Raw genomic sequence first — 14,094 nt, 5'->3', positions numbered from 1 at the left:
CAGGTTTTCTTGCCTTGGCTTTCACTTGTTGTTTTGTGATGACTTGTTTTCCTTTGGAATCTCTGGTTGTGATCAGTAGGTCTGCAGAGTCACCTTTCCAGAGTTGTTTTGGAATGTTTTCAATGGTACACTTTGACATACACATGTAAGTTTCAGTGTTCCCAGAGTTCCATGCTCACAGAATTCATCATTTGGTGCGAATATTACCTCCTCCTTTTCAGCTTTTGCTGTAGTTTCCATGGTAATCAGTTGGTGGATACGAGTTCCAACCTCACCCTTTGTGGAGAGAAGTTGAGCAGCATTCCCATGATGCATCAGTGTCTCTATGTAATTGCCTGCACTCTTAATGTTACCATGTTTTAATTCCATCTTACAGATATCATCAGCTGCTTTTTTAATTTTCCTTTTGTAATCTTCTTTCAGTTCATCTATCAGTCTCGCTCTTCTTTCTTTATTTTCTTGATGATTTCTTCTGCTTTCATTCTCACCTTCCTTTCTTCTCTGCTGCACTGCTCTGTAAGTCACTGTGTATCTGCTTAGCCAGAGTTTTGTTCTTGTCAGCTTCCTGTTCTTTCACTTTCAGTTTGTCAACCATGGCTTTCAATTCTGTAAGATACTCATCTGCTGCATCTTTCAAGTCTCTGTGTACATGTTCTGGTATGCGGTGTTTGACTATGGTGCAGTCTGTACAGACAGGTACCTGACAGGTTTCACAGTAGAATTTTACCTCATTCTTTGTGTGGACATTGCAATATTCCACTGCTTGTATTGTTACTGGACTGGTTGTCATGGCTGTTTCATATTCTCCAGTGGTCATCAATTGATGTGTCTGTGTGATTGGCAGTTTTCTATGTGCCTTGACACAAATGTTACAAAGATAATGTCTGCACTCAACACACCTGTGAGTTGCTGTATTTTCTTGACAAGCTTCACATTTGATCTCAGTTCCCTGCATTAACTCCAGTCGTTGCTTGAATATCTCGACTAGATTGCTCATAAAGAAGTTGCCTTTTATCGCTGGCACTCCTCCAACAGGAAGCTGATATTGCTGTCGACATTCTGGACAGTTTAGAGATCCAGTCTTCTCAACCAGTGTGACTAAACACTGCTCACAGAATGTATGCAGACATGGTAGAATTTTAGGAGACTTGAACTGCTCCAGACAGATGGTACAACACAGGAAATCTTCACCAATTTCTTCCAAAACTTTGCGTTCAGAAGCAGCAGCCATTGTGCATATAGGTGTGTCTGTAAACCAACTTGAGACAGGCACTGAGCTGATAGCAGATAGGGCCCCCCAGTATTGCAGATACTGTATAGTTCATTGTGTCATGATACCAATAAATGATAAATGCTCTGAACTTGTCCAAATTACTGCACTGTACATTTGATGACCTACTTCTTGATCATTCGATCCATGTGACGAAGGTAATAGGTCATTTTGACAAGAATTGTGTTGAAGATGTACATGTATGTATTTAGAGACTCATCAGTTTCTTCAGCAGGGCATGGGGTGGGGTGGATTTGTTGGTGTGTTACCCTTTTTAGAGCCACTGTCAGTGATGCAGAGCTTATCTAATAGGTTGATATTGTCTGTTGTCTGTCATCCATCGTGTGTGTGAACACAGATCATCACAATTTGGAAAATATCTGATTAAGGTCATCCCGACCCTGGGGACCTGTACTCCTAATGTGAAAAGAATCGGACTGGCTGTTTTGAAGGAGAAGCTTTGAATGTAACAAGTGACCTAGTGGCCAATATAGCTCCGCTGTGTTATGTAGAGAATAACCATTTTTAGTACTTTGTGCCCTGTGGGCACAAGGTACTAATGTGATGGCGCGGCCCAATACGGCCAACATAGTGGGCCGTATGCTGTGGACGCAGGTATCTCAGAAACGCTTCAGTAACTTTTTCTGAAATTTGGTCTGGTGGTCACTTGGGCATGTATCTCAAACGGTCTTTTTTCTTTTTTTGATTGAATCATTTTAAAGTCACTTTTTTAGCTTTTTTCTGAAAACCACTATTTTCACTTTTTCCTCAAAACCACTGATTTGATTATTGTGATGTTTGGCATGGGTGTTCGTATAGTTGAAATACCGTCAGAAATGTTCAAAATTTGGTGATACATGCCTTACATTATTTTTAAACAATATTTTTATCCATTTTATTTTTATATTTACTTGATTTTGCCTCACTTTCGCTAAAGCTATCGTCTGCGCATGCGCACAACTGTAGGACAAAATCTGAGTTGAAGAATCGAAACGGACGCCATCTTGTTTCTCGGTTTGGGCACATTTTTACATTGTGAACGTTTCACTGTGTTTTCAACATGTTCTATAGTTATGAAGTTGACAGTGATGCACTTTTGCAGCTGTCGTGTATTTTTTGGTACGAAAGGCGCCTTTGATCGACTGAAGAATGATGGCCTCCGTAGGCGATAAACACCGGTACTGGCAGGCATATCAGTTCTACTGAGGAAGTAATCCACTGGCCCGTATAGGTCAGGGGCTCACTTAGGGGAGAACCACTTGATTTCTGGGGGGGGGTATGGAGGATTTCGAGGAAAAAAAATTGTCACCAGGTGAAATAAAAGAAAAAAATTAAGCCTGTAATGGCTTGAGAAAAAAATATTCTCATAACAGACAGAAATAAAAAAGGAATTGTCACAATGCTGTTGAAATGAGCAAAATTTTGGAAACTTCATCTCATGTATTCTTTGCTGGCATGCTGCCAAAGGCACGCAAATGTTTTTACCACAAGTAATTCTTATGTGTTTTTTTCCAGCACTTATGATATAAGCATTCACTACTGTACACCTCGGTGCACTTGATGTTTTCCTTCCCTTTTCTGACCCAAGAAATCATGTTTCAGGATTTCTGTTGCAATATCTCAATGGTATAGGCAATATCTAGATGGGACTATTTGACTTCTCTAAATCGTGAAAATTTAAAACACAAGATAGGAGTCAATAAACTAGTGTTAAAACCAATACATTATTCTCTCAATATAAATATGTTAGAAAGATTACAAGTTGACAATGAAAATTGAGGAACAACAAATATAATGAAATACAATGTGTGAGCCTTGTTTCTCTGACCACAAAAGATAACATCTCCCCTGAGAACTTAAAAGGAATTGACTGTTTTAAAGAAAAGCAGGTATAGTACTGATCACAGTTGATTTGCCAAAAAAGTGTTCTATAATTTAAAGTTGTATATATAATAGACTTTCCATTTTGTTTGTCATTTGTTGGAATGTAAAATGAATAAATAAAAACATCCTGTGATATGTGAAACACTGGCTTAAATTTGAAAAATTGCACTGCTACTCCATTTGAAAAAAAAAATTGATGCAGGTCTGACTGTAGAAATAAAAAAATGCTGTCTCTCTAACAAAAAAAAGTTCCCATACCCACTTCCTGCATACCCCCCCCCGAAATCAAATGGGTCTCCCCTTAATATGCGCATGCGCACATAACAAGTTAGCGTTGTTTTTCAAGGCCTGCCATCATGTTTCTCGGTCAGTTGCGGATTTTGACGTTTTAGCGTATATTTGATTGCTGTCATGTATTTTTTGGCACGAACCGCTCCTTCGATAGACTGAAGAATGATGGCCTCCGTACTCCCCAGTACCGGCGAATCCATTGCTTTTAATAGCGAGGCAATCCCACCGGCGGCCCGTACTAATAGCTGGGTGAGAGCGAGGGAATGCTCTGTCCTTCTACCTCCGGCCTCCATGTCATAACAAACTAGCGTCTTTTTATGTTGATATACTGTCCTTTCGACACAGCGATAACTTTTAGTTTTCTGTTGCTTATTTTGGGTAATTTCGACAGTTGTGCATTGATTTTGACATCATCTTTTACTTAATAACCGTCGATGTCGTCGGCAACTCTCTCGCTAGCCCTGCGTACGATGCTGTGTGTTAGGAACGCACACGTACACAGGGAATGCATTGCGTACACTGCGTACGTACGCAGGGCTAGCGAGAGAGTTGCCGACATCGACGGTTATTTACGAAAAGTGAATAAAAGACTGGCATTTTGGAAGCGATCGAGTAGCTGAGGTGGGCAGGGATACGACTTGGGCCCAAGAACGCTGAATTACGGCAGTAATTTGGCTTTTTACGTCAAGTCCCAAAGTGGATTTGAAGTCACCGACCCTACGTACGGGTCTTTGCAGGGCTGTGGCGGAACACAGAGCATCGTACGCAGGGCTAAATCCGACATGGTTAATTTGGCATGATCATCAGATCATACATGATCCGAGATTGCACTTTAGCAAGGTCACGATAACTAATGTTGTTTGTTTCACTGTCGTTTAATACCTATATTTCCACTAAAAGACCATTAGAATTTCCTCCTGGCTACTTTGAAATCGTGCACTGGCATGCATGTAGTTGTCAACATCACTATGCTTTAATGTACAGTAGACTCTCATACTATGAATATATCGACTGTCACTGCATGTGTGCAAATCACTCCATATCATATCAAAAATGTAGTATTGCGACGTTTGAGCTGCCAGAAGCCAGAATTTACAGTTTACGAGAAAGTTATCTTACATGTAAAACTCAGTTCTACTATGAACAAAATGCAAGCTATGTTGTATAACTATCGTGAATAGCATAATATTTTGTACCTATCACCGTGTCAGAAAATCAGAAGGAAACAACCAGTCAGACAAACTGTGGTCAGGATGATACTGTCCGATTTTAATATTTGTCTCTCCGCACACACCAGATACTCATGACTGTAAAACAACATTTCCATATAATTGTATATTCAGTTTTTATATTTAGTTTGCTTTTCACCATATTGTATGTCCTTCCCTGCACTACATAATTCAAAATTAAATATTGTTTTTGGCCTATACATACTTGAGGGGTAAGCTTATTTAGTCTCATACATTAAAGATGCACTGTTGACCTACAGAGTCCAAACTTTTTATCATTGTATTGTAGATAGGTGTACACTCCAAATACTAAGTACAAGTGTGGTGAGTGTAACAAGCAAATGTTTTTTAGTCAATGGTTCATATCAAGGTTGTTGATACTTAGAATCCACACTTGAACTTATGCTGGACCGGTAACCAACCAGTTCAAATAACTTTCATTTATGTCAAAACAATTTGACTTTTGCCAATTTCACATTTATGGCAATTAATAAACAGTAAGGAGGTACAAAGGACGTCGGTGCCCCCGGGCCCCATGTTTGACATGTGCTGATGAAGAAGGTGGAAATCTTTGATAACTCATTTCAGTGGCCTGACGAAAAATGGCAAAAATAGCTGCAAAAATACTCAAATGAAGATTTCATCATAATTAACACTAAGAACATGTCAACCAAAGCTATCAGACGAGTAGTTTTTTGGGAATCAAATTTTTTAACCAAAAATGGCTAACAAAAAACAAAATCGCAGATTTCATCATTATTTCAATATATCACACTGTCGCTCGTAATGTTTGCAAGTTACAAACAAGAATGAAAATTTACGGAAAAAAATAAATGCATGATCGGCCATTTATGAACAATTTTGTTATTTTTTAAACCTGATTTTCGGTCAAGATTATGAATTCTGGGGAAATACTGTCATATCTCATCTTTCTAAAACTACTCTGCCCCTACCATCGGCCGTTGATCGACACATGGTGATAGCTAGCTTTGGACTTTGACCTGTGATAACATGAGCATGTGCGAAAAGGTTTCAAGATCCCTGGGTCATGTACTCTGACATGTCTGATACTGGTGTGCCATGCATTACGATGGTTTCAAGACACCCAAACACTCACATGCTGTCAACTTTCTGAATAACAGTAGTTCGAGGGAAGCAGACAATTACAAATACTTTAGATGGATAGTATCCTCGGCTGGGAAAGAAACTTAGGGATAAATATGGCAACTAATATGAAAAATTTGGAAAAAGAGAAGCCGAGAAGAGATCAAGTACAGTCAGCCTGAAGGACAGTTGAACTATAGTCCGGACAACAAATGGTTGAACGATACTGCAAAGTGTTTGTCTGTGCATGGGGGTAGAAAGTGACATTCCATGGTATAAGTTTAAGATTAGCCGGAAATCTTAGTCGTCATAGATTTGTCATTTGACGATCTGCAGATTGAATTTTTTCAGTGAACTTGCCAATTTTAATAGGTTTCCTTCAAAATATTTTACAAGAAACTGTCTCAGCAAATGTTTTGAATACTGATAGTTTTCTCTGATGCTCCAGAGACAATGCTGTGCACAGTCGCACAACGAAATTTTATCCAGACAAAAAAAATGATGATCATCTGCAGCGTTTTAAAATATAACTATCTCTAATTAGAAAACATTAGCAGGACCACAGGGAGGGACTGTGGCAGGACCACCAGTTTCAGTTTGCGCACTTAAATTTGCGGTTATAATAAGACAAAATTTGTGCGAAACCGCAGGGAAGGAGAGGTCAATTTTGACTGCCAAATGTTCTGATCAGTGATTGTCTTAAAATAATTTTAGAGCTGAACATGGCATAATGACTGCAGTATATAAAGGCACCACCTTGTACGTATGGATGACATGCATACTTTCAAGGTAACAGAGCTTTCCAAATATGAAAAACGGGGGACAGATTTTCTAGCATCCAAAACTTGTGCAAAAAAACTGATAATATATTATGAATGACCACTTAATATATTAATACAGTATATATAATCATCACCCACTGACTACACGAGGGAGTCATGATTTGTGTTACAATATACTTGAAAATGTTATGCTGTGTAATAAAGATATGAGTGAGTGTTCATTGTCAAAAGATGCTAAAGAGGAATTTTTCATTTGCCTTTTTCTATCACGAAATCATTCATAATTTCTATCCCCTTAAAATCATTCATGGAGTACCAGAAGTACTTGTTGAAAATTATCGGGCTCAACATTACAGTACATAATTTGTGCTTACTAATATTTTTGAAGTGAATTCGTAAGTTTACTACTAATATCGAAAGGCCAGGGAGAGCACAGATGATATATGCACATTTGTATTTTTGAAGCTAATTTTGCTATTTTTGGGCAAAAATCTTCTCCTTAACAGTTGGTCCAACAGCTTTAACATTTGTTACAAAGGTCCCTAGAGATGACCATATTGGATTTGTTGAAACTGAGATGAAATATGCAAATTTGCAATTTAAAGCAATTTTTGTCATTTTTAGCCGAAAAATCTTTAAAACCCTTTTCAAAACTTCTTGTCAGACAGCTTTGATATTTGAGATATAGCTCCCTAGGGATGACCTATTTCAGATTTCTTCAAATTTTGCAGACATATGGAAATTTGTATTTTTAAGGCAAATTTTGTCATTTTGGTCAAAATTTTTTCTCCAAAATTGTTTTGTCTAATAGCTATGATATTTGGTATACACATTTATTGGGATTATCAAATGTATTCAAATTATGATGAAATCTCTAATTTTGTATTTTTTAGGCAATTTTTGCCATGTTTGGTAAACATTTTTTTTCTCAAAAACTACTCGTCCAATAGCTTAGATATTTATTAAACAGGTTCCTAGTGTTTATCTCAATATGATGTATTGAAATTATGATGAAATCTGCAATTTTGTATTTTGGCGGCAATTTTTGCCATTTTTGGTCATAAACTTTGTTGCTCGAAAACTACTGATCTGATAGCTGTGATAATTTGGTAGACATGCTCATAGAATGATCTTAATGTGATATGTTCAAATTATGATGAAATCTTCAATTGCGTATTTTTGCAGCTATTCTGCCGTTTTTGTGAGGCCATTCTGAAATGAGCCATCAAAGATTTCCACCCTCTTCACCAAGAGGTATCATAAATAGTAATTCTCTTCATACACACTGAAGCTGTATCGGTCTTTAGGTTGCTTGTTTCATTACATGGTTCTGCTCAAATTACACATTAGAACCTGTCCAATCTGAACCTGTGAAAACCAAAATACTGTCTGTCTTGGTCCCATGCCCACAGACACAATCTTACAATGTACCTCTGTGAACCAAACACCTCTCTAAACTGGACATCTTTTCCAATCCCAATGGCATTCAATGAAGACAGGTTTTACCGTATGTTCATTATCACATTGGTTTGCCAACATATTGAAAGCATTGTCCCCATGCAAGTAGTTAACACTCATCCATGCTGGGAAATTTGATGCCATGCTGTGAGAACTGCTCATTAGATATATATAATAAGACGTGCATAAAATGCTTAGAGTTGATCACAGTCTCATAACTTTGTTTCTCATTTGTCAAGGAGCCTTCACATTAATGATCTTACATCAATGTAGCAAAGTTCTAGTTCTGCTATTCTTACAATAGTATATAAGGTGGACTAACTATAATTGGTATTCTGTTTGTCATCCAGTCTGTATTGTTATATTTCCTGTATAAAAAAAGTACTGCCATTTCAACTCAAAACATCTTAATTAAGATTGTTAAATGACGTAGAGAAATCAGAGTTTTCAACAAAAATCACTTTATATTGCTATTAAAAATTACCAACAGTATTTGCATCAATATCTAATGTTATAATGTATTTCCGCTTTCAATTTACAGGGACTTCATGCCCAAATTTGCCGTCAATTACAGTCCATTTACAGTGCGTGTACAGCCTGGAAGACGCAAAGAATCAAGGTTAGAAACCAACAACATTCTTATCTTCTATATCGTAATTGTGCAGTAATCTTTCGTTCCCAAATTTCTAGTATTGCACTGTGTTGGTGGATGAACTAACGCTACTCTAGTGTTGATTACTAATCTGTTTTCATTGTCCCTGTGTGACCCTACATCCTTGTATTTCATTGGTACGAATCCACCGCATTGATTAAAAACGTCGTTTCTCCCAACCATTCCACTTAAACACATTTGAAGGCAAAAATTTACTGCTGATGTGCAGCTTGAATAAGCTCTTTTCTGATTGGTCCATTTTCACTATTCACAGCCACTTAGGGAGTCTATTTGTATGTTTTCATTATATTGGTAAGATTCAGCTACCAATTGGGTCAGATCTTATTCAGTGCTGCACATTAGCCCAAAATTTATATTTTTCTCTCTCAGTGAAATGTTGAATTTGAAAACTACATACCATCAAAAAATACCTGGATGTAGAGTGGTCAGAAAGATAGCATTATGATCTCATCCATCATTCATATCCCCATTGCAACTTTGTGATTTTGTCACTCATTATCTGTTGACCATTATGAATTGTTTAAAACCAGATTGGAAAATTCTGTGGTAATCTTGCACATTTGAAAGTAGGTCATACCTGGAAAAAAACCCCATTATACAGAATTTCATGATCAATTTCACACATTTTCCATCATTATAGCAAAACAGTCCAGAAGCTGACTGCTGAACGAAAGAACTACGCTGGATCACCAAGCCCGACCACGGAGAGCAGCAGCAGCAGTGATGATTCCAGCTCCGATGATGAATACAAAGCCATGTTTCTGACGTCACCTATGTCACCCATACAAGGAGGAGATAACATCATTTCACTCAAGGTAAGCTATAGTGAGTGTACAGGAGTGCCCTTGAACTTCACCCTGGCAGTTTGTGACCTGCGGAATGTATTGTTTTGAGCTACTCCCATGTATATTTAGAATGTGTGTAGTAAATGTACTGCATACGTAATGATTCAGAATATTTTCTGTACATCACAAATTCTAGGTTAAAGATAGGTCAGGTTCGATACTGTCAATTTCACCTGCATGTACAATACAATGCCAATATCATATCATTTTTCTGGCTCATTTGGGTGAACATGATGAGCAAACATTATGTTGATTTTACTTAACAACAATTGTTGTCAACCACTTTCAAATCTTTGAAGTATGCCTGCCCTGTACACTCCAATCTGTGCGTTAGACAATCTCCGGTAAGATACAGCCAGGAATGTACAAAGAGTCTGTATCCTGACAAAATGTTCGTATTCCTAGGGTTAGCTTGCAGCATCTTTACATGTACAGGCAATGCAATTCCAACAGTTGGTAATATTCCAGTGTGTACCAGAATCAGCAATCAGTTCATACAGATTTTGTAGCTCAACTTTCGGCAGAATGCAGATTTTCAGACTTACAAAATCTGACAATATCTGTGCTGAAAGGTAAGTCACAGCCTCCAAATGGTGAACGCCTGCTATTTGAATTTTGTGGTTATGTGCTTCTCAAGTATGGAATTATTTGTATTATACAAGAGATGATTGTATAGTTTCTGAGTACATTATGATGAAAACTTAAAACTTTCATTCTTGAGGTGTGTATTAGTGTTATGAGAACACTAACTGTTTCACTGTGGTTTTATGGGACTTTGCAATGGAGATGATGAAATGGCATTCCTTTTCTTTGCAGGACATCTTCCCCACAATGAAACAAACATATGGAGTTGAACTCGAGAAAACGTCAAGACACGATGTCCAGATTTACCAAAAGTATGAACTTATTAAAGATAGCTAAATATACAATCTATTTTACACAGTTGAAAATTAGAGTAATAAAGCAGTGGACACATTTTGCATTCATCTCCAGTCATCCAAGGGAGTCATTGGGGATAGGGTTAGCAAATAGAGTGCACATCCAGTACCCCAGGAAAATTCTTTTAGTTTGAATCGTGCCCCAGTTTGGTCATGGAAATACATGTACAGAACTATATCATTTGTAGATCGTTGATGCACAGTGGAAAAGGGGTGAAAGATTCAAATAGTAACATTCAATTTTCATCTTTTTCTTAAATTGTTTATGTATGATAAATTGCATCAAATATGAGTTTATATTTTTTATATTGAAGCTTTCGTTAATGCTTCACTTTTACTAAAGCAACATTTTGATTAAATTTTTTTTTTCCACATTCTAGATTTGTTGCACTGCAGTTGAATGCCACACAGAAATGCATAGAGGCGTCTCTTGCTCCAGAACTGCCACGGATCAGGAAGAGTATGAAACGAACAACAAAACTGTGAGTGTCGTCTATTTTCACCAACTGTTATCATACAATATGCCCTTTATCTTGCAAAATTCTTTTTTATGAGTCAATTGAGATATGTCAAAAATTTCTTTTAGTCTATCTTAATGTCTGATCATAGACAATAGAAGTGAGAGGGCAGGATGTGCCTCTGAGACAAAAATTCAGATGGTCAGATTATTTACAGTGCGTTTCTTATCTACCACTTATGGGCTCTCATTTCGAAGCTCTTATTTCCCCATAGAGTTAACTCAGGGATGGCGGCCATTTTGAATTTCAAATGTCGGCAATAGGTAATCTATTTCTCTTGTACCAAAATTGCCCTTTGATCCCTAAACTTTATTTTTAACTTTGACAGAAAATGGTTGAAAGAGCAAGCATTTAGGTCTTTCAATTTATGGGCATATACTACTGAAATCAGAACATGTTATACATTAATTCTCTTGGGTGAAAGGAGGGACTTGGAAGTCAGTAGATGTCAGCTTGGCTTTGAGTATGTCAGTAAAATTGTGATAAATTCAGTATGCACCAAATAAAACAAAGAGTAATATTTCTGGGTGCATGCATAGACCATGTATTGTGGATTCTTTAATACCTGGGTATACTTCTTTGAAATCAACAAACTGCATTTGTTTCTTCACAGCATTCATATGAGTGCATTTTCACTGGACAGTTCGTACGACGTGACGCCGCCAACCGTCAGCAGGAAATCAAAGGCAATCTACGAATCGTACGTGTCCAAGGGCCAGAAAGTTCCCAAGTCATGTGAACCAAAGGACTATAAGAAATATCAAGAATATATCAATACTAAGTTCTTGAAAGTATGAACATGAATAATTGATGGAATAGACAGTTTTACAAGCTATCCTCTAGAGATCCTAGGGGATTATTGTACAAGTAGGACTGTTGTACAGGATTATTACTTGTATCAATAGGATAAATGTGTGACTATGTTCAGAACTATCCCATCACATTCAGGCGGGGTTCCACTGGAATCCTATTGGACAAAGTCCTTTAGGATTGCACTTGCATTTCTTTGTAAATGAATGCTAGCATTTACAGAGTGGTTGTTGTCTGCGTTGTCCCCACATGCAAAGTCACAAGACAAATGCTGTGATATTTTGAAGATGAAAATTAAACGCATGTTAACATTTACAGTATATAGGAATACTAATAGTGTATGAAGGCAGATGCTCTGTGAAGGTTTCAAATTTTGGTACCAAAAAGTTTCTGTATAATTTTGTGCATAACATGAGCAAAAAAGAGTGGATTCTCCATGAGTGGTACAAGGAAGTAGCCAAAACCAAGGACAATAATTTGCCTGCGTGGCACAATAGAGAGAATGATGCTAATATTGATGTATTTATACTTGAATAAGGTGGTACATGTACATATTTAGTGTAAGCATTGTTTCATACTACAAAAATGTACCCAGTTTATATTGTAGACATTTGTAGAACATGTATGTACAGTGATTGATGTCAACAGTTCTGTGTTTTACGTAAATGGATATCCCTAACATTTCCCTGTTGGAATGTGTTCAAGAATAAAAGGAGCCAACCTTTACAAAAAATGGCTTTATGGAGTTCTGTAGAATTGTATGGAATCTTGTTTTTCTATAAAAAAAATAAAAATGGGGCTAAACCTTGATAAACTTGTAGAAATTCCATAGATATTTATAGCATATCTGTAAACTATAGGACTGCATAGAGTTCTTTAGTCTTTTTCGTAAGGGAAGGTTTGTTATACATCAATAATGAATATCTGCAACACTCAAAGTGCGTTGAGCACTTACACTGGGAGTTATTGTAAACCTGCTGTGGTTGACTAGCTGACCAGATGTATACATACTTCAATTGCTTGCAAGACTTTCCTACCACTGCAGCATCTTGTCACTCAAGAGATAAAATGTTACTATGTTTCAGCATTATTGAAATTGTCTGTAGCAGGTCTCTTGAATAGGATATGTCAATTTTAAGCTGAAGTTAACTTTGAAAATGGTTTTGTTCACTGCAATTGGAGAGTGTATTACCAACATTCAAAAGGGCAAAAGTGACAGAATAGCGGTGCTTCAACATGTCAATGGACAGAAACAGTATTGGCTGTAGGATACTTAACACATGCCTACCAGTACTGAGTAAAACAATATACAGAGGCAATAAAGTTGTTTCTACTCAAGGCACATGCCATTCTAAAGCCTTCACATCAACCCATTTTTTGCAGTGTTTGTACAGCAGAGGTTGATGATTAAGGAAAGGAAGTATTTTAAAAATTCGCAAGATGGTTTGCTTTACTCAAACTACCATAAACTAGAATTCAGTGCAAGCAGATTGACTAATCGGCACTGAAAAAAAAAAATTAAAATTGTGTGTCATCTTTAATTTTTGTAAAGAAGAGACAGAGACAATTCCTTTATATAATTTGTTTCCATAATGACAGCTTGTGATTCAAGTCTTGCACACACCTAATGACCTACATCTTTTAGAGGCATAAGTCATCAGTTGTAGATTAATTTGGTGAGAGAGTGATAAATTTTAATAAAGAAATACAAAAACATCTATTTCAAGTTAAGTTTGCCATGAAACAAAATGTGACGGACGTGGTGTAGAATCCCAAACATGAACTTCAAAATACAGACGTGAACTCTCAAACTGTAACTCTGGAACACAAGAGTTGAAGAGTTTTGCCAGAGGCTGCATGGTGCTGAATTCTGTGAGAATTTCTGTATTGCTCAGGTGTTTACAGAGAGATTTTGAGGAGCAAAATACTGAAATGAAAATCTCTTTACACTTTACCAGAACAGTTTTGCCTGCAATATAAATCCTGGAATGCAATATTGTACCACAAATACTTCAACAAAATCTGTAAATAAAATTACATGTACCTCAAACTCTGTCATTGTGTGTTTTGTTTAAAACTCAGAGTTCAGTGACAACATGAGATTACAATAGAAACTAACAAAGATGTCAAATTTAGAGCTGTGAATTCAATATATAGCAATTTAAAACAAGAGAGAAACATGTAATTTCTTAGGCATGCCACTGCAATCTCTTATTTTTCTGTTGTATTGTAAAAAGGCATTTTGAGAACATTGTGAAGCTGCTGGCCAACCCAGCTTTTATCAAATGACCA

General features: G+C 37.0%; 1 protein-coding gene across 2 annotated transcripts in view; it reads left to right on the top strand.

Annotated features, from left to right (window-relative positions):
• The window catches only part of LOC139141988 (polyphosphoinositide phosphatase-like), a 34,091-nt gene extending 20,239 nt beyond the window's left edge, over positions 1 to 13,852 (top strand). For both annotated transcript variants that reach the window (XM_070711772.1, XM_070711773.1), the window contains 5 exons: positions 8,560 to 8,637; positions 9,332 to 9,506; positions 10,353 to 10,432; positions 10,855 to 10,956; positions 11,606 to 13,852. In XM_070711772.1, the coding sequence (XP_070567873.1) occupies positions 8,560 to 8,637; positions 9,332 to 9,506; positions 10,353 to 10,432; positions 10,855 to 10,956; positions 11,606 to 11,789 (619 nt within the window). In that variant the 3' untranslated portion in view covers positions 11,790 to 13,852. The remainder of the gene's footprint in view (positions 1 to 8,559; positions 8,638 to 9,331; positions 9,507 to 10,352; positions 10,433 to 10,854; positions 10,957 to 11,605) is intronic.
• Positions 13,853 to 14,094: the final 242 nt, after the last annotated feature.

Source organism: Ptychodera flava, chromosome 10 (genome assembly GCF_041260155.1).
Source record: "Ptychodera flava strain L36383 chromosome 10, AS_Pfla_20210202, whole genome shotgun sequence".
Taxonomy (NCBI): domain Eukaryota; kingdom Metazoa; phylum Hemichordata; class Enteropneusta; family Ptychoderidae; genus Ptychodera; species Ptychodera flava.
Note: the sequence above shows the minus strand (reverse complement) of the source record. Positions and strands in the feature narration are given on the sequence as shown.